The 12,347-nt window shown below is 38.2% G+C and overlaps 1 protein-coding gene across 1 annotated transcript; it reads left to right on the top strand.

Annotated features, from left to right (window-relative positions):
- Positions 1–2,609: 2,609 nt before the first annotated feature.
- LOC122229220 (keratin-associated protein 6-3-like) lies at positions 2,610–11,392 on the top strand. Its single transcript, XM_042954328.1, has 2 exons — positions 2,610–2,705; positions 10,831–11,392. The coding sequence occupies exons 1-2, from the start codon at positions 2,610–2,612 to the stop codon at positions 11,128–11,130; spliced, it is 396 nt and encodes a 131-aa protein (XP_042810262.1). The 3' UTR covers positions 11,131–11,392.
- Positions 11,393–12,347: the final 955 nt, after the last annotated feature.

Here is a 12,347-nt window from a genome sequence, read left to right as displayed (position 1 = left end):
AGTATTACCGCATGCTCCTGGACCTTAGTACCAAGAGGAAAGTAAGAGGAAGATATTTGGGCAGCTTTAACTAAACAACTTAGGCACCTCAGTAAGCTTTAAGTATATTTACATAAAAGTAATTAGAGAGATTGTTTAAAAGCTCAAAGTTTTTAAACAAATAAGACAAATTCCTTTAAGAATAAAAACCATATTGCTTAGAATCTTAATGTGACTAAAATTGACAGCAAAAAAAAAAAAAATGCCCAGAATCAAGATACATATCACTATTGTCAAATTTTACTCAATAAGTTTACCTCAGTCTACTTTCTATTAATTTATTAAAGAAATATTCCTTCAGATTCTGACATTCCGATTAGAGCACAGATTCCTTTCCAACCTAGTTCCTACATTTACATCACCAAATTTGGCTAAGCATAGCTCTTCCTTACAAACAACTTCCCCTCCAGAGGCATTCACACTATCAGGTTTTGCTAGAATTTATTCATAGAGCCCTTTCAGTCTGTCATCATCTTTGACAACCTCACTGACAAGGCAGCGCCTTCTGGCAAAAAAAGAAAAATGTTTTAATTTAAGAAGTAGGATGTGTGAGACATCAGACACATATGCGCACTATATTGTTTACAAATATAATATGAAGTCTGTAGCATAGCTTTTTCTGCATCCCACGGAATTGTAGTTCTATCACATTTTCTCAGTGGCAATGTATCAAACCCAAACTCATCTATCAGTTGGCACAGAAGTGACGACGGTAGAGTTCACATGTCGGGTACAGTGAATCTCATTCTTCTGCTGACTTTGAACTATGAAAAACCTTTATCAATGTCCAGAACTATTGAGGGACTAATAATTGTTGGGCAGTGTTTTGTTACTCAAGAAATAGACACAGCCCCAATTTGGCCTTTCCAATAATTAGTATTTTATTTCTTGATCTGGTAACTCGTTTACTCATTTAGGAGCCAAACTTCTGTCATAGAAAGTCTGCTTAATGCTGAGAATACAGAAATAAACAAGACAAGACATTTAAGGAATTTATAATCACTATGTATATCTCTTGAAAAACAAGGTTGTTTGGTAAATCTATGCCTTTTTATACGTCATGCCCTCTACCCAGAAAAACCTCCCATCTTGTTTTTATTGACTTCCATCACTGTCATAGAAAACTCAATCTGTGCGTTCTTTCTTCTGGATCATTTACCTTACTATCAGTCTGATGTCTCCCTTTTTATGATCCCACGATACCCCTCATAGCCACCTCTCTCGGAGCACCTACCTGAAGTGTATACTCACCTGTCTGTCCAACTCACTAGGATACAAGCTCATTCAGGGCAGGGGTTATGCTTTATTTCTCTTTTTATGATAAGTGTTCAGTTTATATAATATGTATGTGTTAATGAATGAACATATTAATGAATTAATAAATCTTATTGAAGTAGGCCTAAAATAAACCACCGTAATACAAATGCTAAGTCCTATAGTAACGAAAGGTCAGGGTTCTGTGGATGATGACTGATGAAATTACCTGGATCTGCTGATGTGCCTAAGTAGGTTGTGTATGAGGCAGACAAGGAAACTCTCCTCAGATGGTGTGATGCTCAAGTTGAGACTTACCAGTTGATTCAGAGATTGGCCGGACCGGAAGGTCTATGAATGAACGTCACAATCAGAAAACTCTAAGGGAAAACAGGATAAAACAGTTATTGGCATATTAGGGACTAGCTGGGAATGGTGTTAGATACTAACCCAGGAGGTGCATCAGAATGGAATTTATGTCCTGCTTACGAGATTCCATTTTGTGTGTTTAGTGGAGGAGACAAGGACCAGGAGCAGACCTCCAGCTGACAGAGGAAGAACAGACCTATAGGTAGACTGGTAAGAAACATTATCAAAGCAAGAGAATGTAATGAGGAAAAGCATATAATGGAAGCCAAGCAAAGAGGTGGTCATCGGCACCAAATGTCATAAAACAAAGAGGACCAACACGAGACACGTCAAGGAGACTGCATAGTCAACAGGCTGTCGGTGACCTGAGGGAGAACAATCCTTGGCTTATAGAGGGCTGGAGACAGGTTAGAGCAGAGTGAAGACTGAAAGGCATCAGAGGAAACTATTTAAAACCTTCGACATGAAAGAAGTTGAGGGAAAGCCAGCTAGGGGCGATCTGGTGTTGAGACCGGCTTTTTACTATCAAAAGACTTGAGCATGTTTAAGACTGAAGGGAAGGTGTCAGTGGAAAAAAAAGGAGCTGGAAATATAGCAACAGAGAGGATAATTTATCAAACAAGGTGCTAACAGAGATGGGATTTAACGCAAAATGCAAGAATGAATTTTTGGACAGGAGGGAGGATATGGTTTCCTCTGAGACTAAGATAAAAGGCTAAGAGACAGGTGCAAATGTAGATAAGTGTGTGGGAAGAGAGTTGATAGAGTTTTCCCCTGATAGATTCTCTTTTCTCCGTGAAATATGAAGCAAGAGTTACAGACAGAGGAGGGCGGAGGCAGAAGTGAGCACTGAAGAGGCTTTAGGGCTGATGGTGAAGGGTAGAATGAATAGCTGTGGGGGAAAGAAAGAAAGAAAGAAAGAAAGAGTTCTGAGAACAAGGGGAAGGATGATCAAGCGGCACTGGGGACTCAGCCTACACCGAGAATGCTGTCAACGTAAGTGGCACCACCCCGTGTGGCACTGGGGTTTCCTCCGGCAGCAGGTGGGAGCCTGGGTTTGGAGTAGAGAAGACTTGCATTGATGCACAGATGACAGTTGACCGGGTAAGGGGGCTAGAAGGAGAAATGAGGTTGCTGAAAGAAAGGTAATGAGTGAGACAAACCGTAGACAGAAGGCCATATAATTTGCCGACCACACTAAATACACTTGAATATCGAAGGTGGCACTATTAAGAATACTCCCAGGACAATAGCTATGAACCAGAGCACGGATCAGAAATTATGTGAAAAGCATAACATTAAAATGAGGTGATCCAGAACAAAAATTATATTGATTGTCTAGATGAAATGACATGGCCTTCAGTGAGGCGTGAAGAATTGGGAAAAAAATAAGAGGGTACGGAATATTGGTTTCATTTTTAGAAAAGGAGCAGCCTCTAAGATGGACAAGTGTGGATCTGGGAGTGATTTGCTAGTAGAGCAAACGTGACGAGGGTACCAAGGGATTTTGAGGTAAGAGTGCTTAAAATCAGCGTCTGCATTAACATGTGATTTGATGGATTCAGCGTAAGAATAGAATTCAGCGCGAGGTGCCACGGTCTTCAAAGCTTCGGAGTTAGAGCCTGTGATGGTGGTAAACGACACATGCCAGAAAGCGTGGCAAGATGCCGGACCAAGGGAAGTAAGGATTCGGGAACCTACGAGAGCAGTCTCCTAGTACCCAGTGAGAGAAATGTCACCCTCAGTGTCTCCCAGGACATAATGCCAGAGATGCCAGCTTCAACCATCTGCTAAGCACGGAGAACACAAAGGCCACCGGCCAAATAAGATTGTTCTATCCTCTTACTCTCCTTCTCCACCCTTTGATTCAGTACAGGGGGGAAAAAGCAGCTAATAAGTGGCTAAAGAGGTCAGCTTCAAAAATACGGTAGAGAACCAAACGATCACCTTCCACTTCCTTTTCCTACCACAAGTCTGTTTCGAGGGAACCATTGTTTCTGACACTTGCATCTTGGATCATTCCTATCTATAAAGTTAAAATGACATTTTCAATTGCTTCATAGCATCATCTAAAGTATGAAATGAGTTTACGTATGTCAAACACTTAGATTTGCACAGTATTTGCACAGTATTATGCAGGTGTTAACATTTATCAGCATCACCACCACCATCATCATCATCAACATCATCATCATGCCATTAGAAGCTGAATGTGGAATCTAAAAGCCTTTCCCTCTTGGGGCGCCTGGGGCTCAGTCAGTTAAGCGTCTGACTCGTGTTTTCGGCTCAGATCATGATCTCACATTTCATGAGTTCCAGCCCCCCGTCAGGCTCTGCAAGGACAGTGCTGAGCCTGCTTGGGATTCTCTTTCCCTCTCTCTCTCTCTCTCTGCCCTCCCCCCTTCTATCTCTGAATAAATAAACTTTAAAAAAATAAAAAAATAAAAGCCTTTCCCTCTGACTTTTAATCTAAATGTTGCATGCTATACACGTAGGGGACTGTATTTGGATGTGCTGTGAAAACTAAAAGCCAATGTAGAAAGGGCTAGAAGAAAAGGCAGCAAGAGGAGAATAGACTAGAAGGAAGGAAGTCGAGAACAGACTGACAAGTGCTTCGGGCTCACTTGACCGGAAGGTTTCTGTTTAAGTGGACACTAATGAAGCTTCTATGTAAATAGCTCACCACAGTGCAAGTGTATATGGACAAAACTTTCACCAGAGCAGTACCTGTAACAGCACGTACAGGTACAGTGTGGTGAAATGTTTTATTGTTTCCCCAAAATCTCTCTCTTCTTTGTAAAACAACTATATGTTCCCAATACCACTGATGCTGGGTTTGCCATGTGACATGTCTGGAATGTAAGGAATATGAGCGGCTGTGACTTGTATCACATAGGAACACGCCCATTCAAAAACATCACAAGTTTTGAATATTTGAATAACAAATGGCTGAAATATTCCTAAAGTTAATTTTTTTAAAAGATACTATAGGGGCGCCTGGCTTAGTTGGCTAGCCATCTGACTTTGGCTCAGGTCGTGATTTCATGGTTTGTGGGTTCGAGCCCCACATCAGGCTCTGTGCTGACAGCCTGCTTCAGATTCTGTTTCTCCCTCTTTCTCTGACCCTCCCCTGCTCATGCTCCGTCTCTCAAAAATAAATGAAACATTAAAAAAAAAATTTTGATAAAAAAAAAATACCATAAACTCAGAGACTAAAGAACTCAACAAGCACCAAGTAATAAGAACACAAAGAAAACCAGGACAGGTATTATCATAATCAATATTTGGGTAAACTGAAACATTTTTTTTCATTTTTTAATTTCTTTAAATGCTAATTAACTTTACACTAAAAATAGTAAATATTATTATAATAGCAAAGTGTGGGAGGAAGGAAGTACACTGGTATAAGGTTAGTATATATGTTATACTATATATAAGGTTAGTATATATGTGTAAAGTGGTATAATATTACTTTCAGCATGGAGTGGCAAATTAAAATATGGACTGTAATCCTTAGAGAAGCCATTAAAATCACAAACATAAATATATCTAATAAATCAATGGAGGAATAAAATGGAACACTAAAAAAAAATCTGAAGGAGACAAGAAAATAAGGTAAGAAAAGGAAATAACAAATGTAGTAAGTAGAAAACAAACAACAAGGGGCTCCTGGGTGGCTCAGTCGGTTGAGAGGCCAACTTCAGCTCAGGTCATGATCTCATGGTTCCTGAGTTTGAGCCCCGGGTCGGGCTCTGTGCTGAGAGCTCAGAACCCAGAGCCTACTTCGGATTCTGTGTCTTCCTCCCTCCCTCCCCTCCCGCACTCGTGCTCTGCCTCTATCTCTGTCTCTCTCAAAAATAAACATTAAATAATTTTAAAGAAAAAAAAATAAAACCAAATTGCAAGATATAGACCCTAACACAACCATGACAAAAATTACATTAATTAAAATGGTCTAAACATGACAATTAAAAATAAGACCCATATCTATGCTCTAAAGGAAACCCACAATACATATATAAATGCAGATAAATTAAAAATAAAAGGATGAATAAATATATACTACGCATATAAATTATTAATATATAGTAAACACCAGTTTAAGAAAGTTGGAGAGGCTATATTAATATCAGATAAAGTAAGCCTCAAACCAAAAAATAATTCAAAAACTAAATTCTTCAGTGAAACACAAAATCCCTAAGAATCCTGACAATAGCATTAAGAATGGGATAAAAGAGGGGCGCCTGGGTGGCGCAGTCGGTTAAGCATCCGACTTCAGCCAGGTCACGATCTCGCAGTCCGTGAGTTCGAGCCCCGCGTCAGGCTCTGGGCTGATGGCTCGGAGCCTGGAGCCTGTTTCCGATTCTGTGTCTCCCTCTCTCTCTGCCCCTCCCCCGTTCATGCTCTGTCTCTCTCTGTCCCAAAAATAAATAAAAAACGTTGAAAAAAAAAAAAAAAAAAGAATGGGATAGAAGAAAGGATGTGCATTGCTGTAAGTTTATCTTATGTGAAATAGTATCACATTATTTGAAAAAAAAGTGATAAATTAAGATGCATACTGTACTATTTGTAGCGACTAATAAATAACATTATATCTCATAAGCCAGTAGAGGAGATAAAGTAGAATTAATAAAACAATAAAATAAGCCAATAAAAAATTAACAGATGGGGGGAAGGACAGGTTAGGAAATAGAAAACAAATAATGAGATAGTATAGAGTTAAATAAAACTGTGTCAAGATACATTGAATTTGAAAGTAAAAATATGTTAACTATAAATAAGAATCAAACGTGGCTTATCCAGAATTAATCCACATTAAATGTAAAGACACAGAAAGACTAAATAATAATAAAGGTGGAGCAGATATATATCATTACCAATCAAATACATCTCAGAAAAAGGCATATTACTAAAGCTGAAGAGTAATATTTCATAATGATAGAAAAATCAATTCCTTAATAATAATTTTAAATGTGCCTGCACCTAATGACAGAACTTCAAAATGAGGTGAAGCATAAACTAAAAAGTGCTGAAAGGAAAAATGGAAAAATCCATAATTTTAACTAGAGATTTCAAAACAATTATCTTGGCTATTGATAGAACTCAGTAGACAGAAAATCATATTTATGGGAGCAGGAAGATATCAACCAAATTGACCAAATTGGCACCAACAGGGCATTATACCAACGGTGGTTGAATGTACATTGTTTTCACATGCATATGGAATCCTCCAAGATCGATCATAAGCTGGACTATAAAATAAGTTCTAATAAATTAAATTCAATAAATTAAAAGGCATAAATTCCACTGTATTAAATAAAACATTAAGAACACAGAAATATCTGGGATATCTCCAAAACAACACAATCTAAATCTCATGGATCAAATATGAATCACAAAGAAAGTTAAAAAAATTTTTGAAAGAATTACAAAGACAATAAAAAAAGATACTACAAGTTGTGGGATTATATGTCAGCAGTGACTGCAGAATAATTTATGGCTTCAAATGCATATCTTAGAAGAGAAGAAAGTTTTAAAATCAACAATTAAGCTTTTGCCTTAGAAAAAAGAACAAACTCTATCAACTATGTAGAAGAAGGGAATAAAACAGATAAAATCAGAAATCAATGAAATAGAAAACAAAGAATAAGATCATGAAACTAACATTAAGATTTTTTGAAAAATCTTAACCTAAATTGATAATTTAAAAGGATTACAAATTTACATGATCAGTATGTAGATTAAAGAAATGACATCACCACAGATCTTATAGACATGATTAATAGATACAGGCATGGGTGAATAATTTTGTAACAGTAAATTCGACAACTTAAATTAAATAGAAAAATTTCTTGAAAGACTAACATAATCAAAACTAGTACAAAATAAATATGAAATCTAAATAAGCTTATATCTTTGAAAAATACACATATTTTTTTAAATGTTCACATACACACATACAACATTCAGGTCAAAGTTCTTAAATGATAAATTACATCAAATATTGAATTTTAAAATATCTATGTCATATTAAGGGAGGGGGAACATTTTTCCATGACAATACATAAGACCAATGTTACCAAACAAAAATGTTTTAAGAAATATTTGCATAATAAATCTTTGTCAAATAAAATTAAACTAGGAATGCAAAGGTTTTTTTACCATATGACAATCAATAGATTTCACCATATGGACAGAATAAATAAGGCAAAAGATATCAACGATCGTCCCAACAGATGCAGAAAAAAACACTTAAAGAAATGAATTCACACTCATGTTAGCCAGAGGTAACCACTATTTGTATTGCTATCACTGATAATTAATGTTTTTCCTGTCCTTTAGCTTCCTATAACGTTATATAAATAAAAGTATATTGGCTGTATATTTGGCACCGGTATACATGATTTGTATATTAGATACAAAATATTTTGTTCGCTGTCTTATGGTCCTGTGTTCCAAGCTGCCGGAATAAATACCCTGAAACCCACTTTCACAACATGTTAATAATTAAGAAATATTATTCAAGACTACAATGGCTTCCATCACATTCTAGATCACCAATTTGTATCAGGAATCAGATGTGTGTTCAAGAATAAATATATTTGATGTTCAGTTCTGCACAATGTCACCAAAAATCCTTCAAATTTCCATTTCTGAGAATTGGTTTAATTTGGCATAGCTAAAATAGAAATTAAAATGCTTCACCTATAAATTTGTTGATCCACTAAATGGGATAGTGTATGCAAATACTCAGCATTGGCCCAACATATATTTTAGTAAGGAGAAATCATTTCCCTCTTCTCTTAATATTTTCTCAAAGGAATGATCACCAACTTCTCTACCCAGTCACTAGTTGGGAAAGTCAAGTTAGCACTTCATAATGGATTGACTTTTTCACTTTGTGGAGGAAGGAGTAGATGCCAACACAGGGTTCTTGCCTCTGTTTCCTTTTAGAAAGCCTGCAGTTAGGGACCAGAGAGGATAATGCCAGCCTCTCATGTTGATCTACTAAGTATAATCCTTACATGGATCCTTTTTCATTGACAGGCCTGCTATCTACAAGAATGGCAAATAAAAAATAGTCACCATTGTTTCTTTATATTTTACTGCCATTTCTTTATATTATGAGTGCCTAATTAAGACTATCAATAAATAAGGAAAATAAAGGTAGGGATTCATCACCAGGAGCCTCACTGAAAGTCAGTTAAGCTACCAGGATTGAGACCATACTATTAAGCCTCCATTTGGGCCAAACATGTGCTTTGTATGATGTGATTCTACCTGAGCCACCACTTCCTGGAAATAGGGACTCTGCCAGGAGATGACCAGAGTCTGACACACTCAAAAGACTCATTGAGACTGACCTTAAAATGAGACCATCTTTGCTGGGGGAATACCGGGTTATCAGGCATATCAACCAGCTGCATAGAGATTCTTATCTGTGAGTGAAAAGGAGATATAAGAATACATAAGGTAGGGGTGAAATTATACCTGTCTAGAAGCGCATGTTGAAATGTATACTATCAGTATAGAGAAAATTGGGATGGAAAATATAATATCTCATAGGCAATAGTGCTACCATTTTTACCCAATGACCTGGGTAAGACACTAAATTTTCCTAAAATGAGACTTACATTAGATTAATGTAGAGCATAGTAGGTCTTGGAGCTGCACGTGAAAATACTTTTACGTAGATGCCCATTAGAAAAACCATTAGTCATGACTTACCTGTTTTGCCACACCAGTAGTTAAATAGCTACAAGGACAGCAGTATCTGTCTCCTCCTCCTCCCCCTACACCACACACACACACACACACACACACACACACACACACGAGGGTGCAAATGATGGAGAGACATGAATATTTATGATAAGTACTATATACTGTAAAAGTTACTAGTTTTCTTGGAAAGTAAAACTAGAAATTTTCCCACATGAAAATTTGTTAACACTATACATAAACATATGAGAGTAATAAAATATCAAAGCATTTTTCCCCCTAATCGATAGAAAAGTCCACCAATCAGTGCACTTATGACCCACAGGAGTCAAAGATTAGATTTGGTCAAATTTAGACAGACGATAACAATATTGTATAATGTTTCCAGAGTGAAAATTCCATTTTGTTTACTGGAAAATTCACACTGACATGGTCAAGATCTGTCTGCTAATAATGTTCCTATCAAGAAGGACACTGGGGCGCCTGGGTGGCTTGGTCGGTTGAGTGTCCGACTTTGGCTCAGGTCATGATCTCACGGTCCATGAGTTCAAGCCCCGCGTCGGGCTCTGTGCTGACAGCTCAGAGCCTGGAGCCTGTTTCAGATTCTGTGTCTCCCTCTCTCTCTGCCCCTCCCCTGTTCATACTCTGTCTCTCTCTGTCTCAAAAATAAATAAACATTAAAAAAAATTAAAAAAAAAAAAAGGACACTAACATTTCTCAACAATCATGTGTTTATGTATTTTATTTACAAAAATATATTTACAAAGACATACATTGAAAGCAAACATTTTGAATAAAGAAAAAAGTTGTTTCATTTATAGGTTTGACTGGGTTAAAATCCTCTTTCCTTCTTTGAATTTCTTATCAAGGCAGATGAAATCAGTAACATAAAGATTTTGTGTCCTCGCACCTCTGATAATTAGGGGAGAGCTGATTGAGATACAGAGGATCTCCCAAATTAGTTTCATACTATATTTAATCTTTGTTCCCTACTTTAATCTCATTACTGTTACGTAATCCACAAAACATAATTTGACTCAGGCTAGAACAAGAGGCAAAACTATATTATGGAGGGCAATAGAATTTGGGGAGGTCAAAGAGAAAAAAGAATTGCGGTCAAGAGCAAGTCAATTGAAACTACTGAAAATGTTCCCTGCGTTATATGATATCTGGTTATAGAATGTTAAAGTGAAGATTTGTTATGAAAGACGGTTTTGTAAGTGTGACTCTACCCTCTTATTAAAGGTCTTCAGGGGGGTTAAAGCAAGCCTCCTTAATGCCTTCAGGCATTGGGCTCTGGTCTTGAAACAACACACTAATTAGATGAGTCAAAAAATTAGCCAATGACAGGAGCACGTGTGGGAGCCACCCCCCAACCCTGAGGCATATAAAAGGCCCCCTGCAGGGAGAAATCCACACCGAAGTGACACTTCTCTCCTTCTCTAGCCAAGCACAACCTCAACAGCCAACACCATGTGTGGAAGCTACTACGGAAACTCTTATGGAGGCTGCGGCTATGGAGGCTGTGGCTGTGGAGGCTGTGGCTATGGAGGCTGCGGCTATGGAGGCTGTGGCTATGGAGGCTGCGGCTACGGAGGCTGTGGCTATGGAGGCTGCGGCTATGGAAGCTCTGGCTACAAAGGCTGGGGCTACAGAGGCTGTGGCTATGGAGGCTGTGGCTACAGAGGCCTGGGCTGTGGCTATGGCTCCTGCTATGGCTGTGGCTCTGGCTGTGGCTACTGGTAACGAGGGCACCGTGGGAGACTCTCACCCTCTACACCTGGACGTGGGATTCACCAATTCTGAGCCCCACACGTTCTGAGCCTTTCCCTTGGGTGACGATATCCTGCAGGATGAAAGTCTAGTAGGTCTGTTGCTGCCTACAGCCTAACCTACGGATTCCCTGGATTTACCTGGTGGAGTGGAAGATGGTGAAATTCACCTGTGACCCCACAGTTCCGCCTTCATCAGGATGATGGTGTCACAGCGACTGCCTCGATGATGTCCATGCTGGAGTTGGTTTCTGTGTTGACCTAATAAAATTGTCCAGTCTGAACAGCAGCCCTGGTTTTTATGTCATTCATTTGCTGTCCCAGGTGTCTTCCTAACATATTTTGGTTTCAGTTTACAAGAAAGGTAACAATTGTCTCCTTAGGGAGATAGTTTCCTGATATTCCTAGGTCAGCTTCTTGACCAATTCCATTGTCAATTGTCTTAGGAAAGTAACTTATTTTTTGGAAGCTTCAGTTTCCTCCCTTGCTACTAAGGGAATAATCTTTTCATGCTGGGTATCTCTTAACACCAAATGAGATATTATTTTATAAATTATAAGTTAAGTTTTGTGCGGTGTATCGTAAATAATTAAGAAAAATAATAATTTCCCCAATGTTATATTCATGTATCTCTTAAAATAAATGGATGTGGTTATATTCTTCTCTACTTCTTTTTTAAAAAAATATTTTAATAAAAGAAACAACCTAAGGAAAATTTTTATAATCTATTACTTCCTAAGGTAGGAGTAGATTGTAAAACTATGTGGCATGCATGGTGGGCCATAATAATTGGATAAAAACAGCACTGAAGGTATAGGCAAAGTTTCAGGGTCTCACAATGCAGTAACCAAGATGTTTGCCAGGTGCTTGGTCTCATCTGAGTCTCAACTGAGAAAGGATCTGCCTCCAAGCTCACATGCTCGGAAGAATCCAGTCCCTTATGTATAACTGGAGCTCAACATTGACTGTTGGCTACAGGCCTTTGCAGGCTGTCTCCTGGAGGCTACCCTTAGCTCCACTAGGCTGCCTATAAGTGCCTGTCATGTGGACCCCCATATACTGTTGCTTGCCTTCTCAAAGCCAGGAAGGAAGGCAGAGAGACTCCAACAAGAAGGGTGCCACAATACGACACAATTCTATGCAACATAACCACATACACACAATTACATATGTCTTACTATCTTTGCCACA

This window comes from Panthera leo, chromosome C2, assembly GCF_018350215.1.
Source record: "Panthera leo isolate Ple1 chromosome C2, P.leo_Ple1_pat1.1, whole genome shotgun sequence".
Classification (NCBI taxonomy): Eukaryota; Metazoa; Chordata; class Mammalia; order Carnivora; family Felidae; genus Panthera; species Panthera leo.
This window is presented reverse-complemented; position numbering and strand designations above follow the sequence as displayed.

What these genes read in the sequence shown, in the direction of transcription:
- LOC122229220 (XM_042954328.1), top strand. Translation starts at nt 2,610, where the DNA reads ATGATCAAGCGGCACTGGGGACTCAGCCTACACCGAGAATGCTGTCAA. An exon ending in GGGGTTTCCTCCGGCAGCAG is followed by an intron (nt 2,706 to 10,830) that starts GTGGGAGCCTGG and finishes CTCCTTCTCTAG; the next exon opens with CCAAGCACAACCTCAACAGC.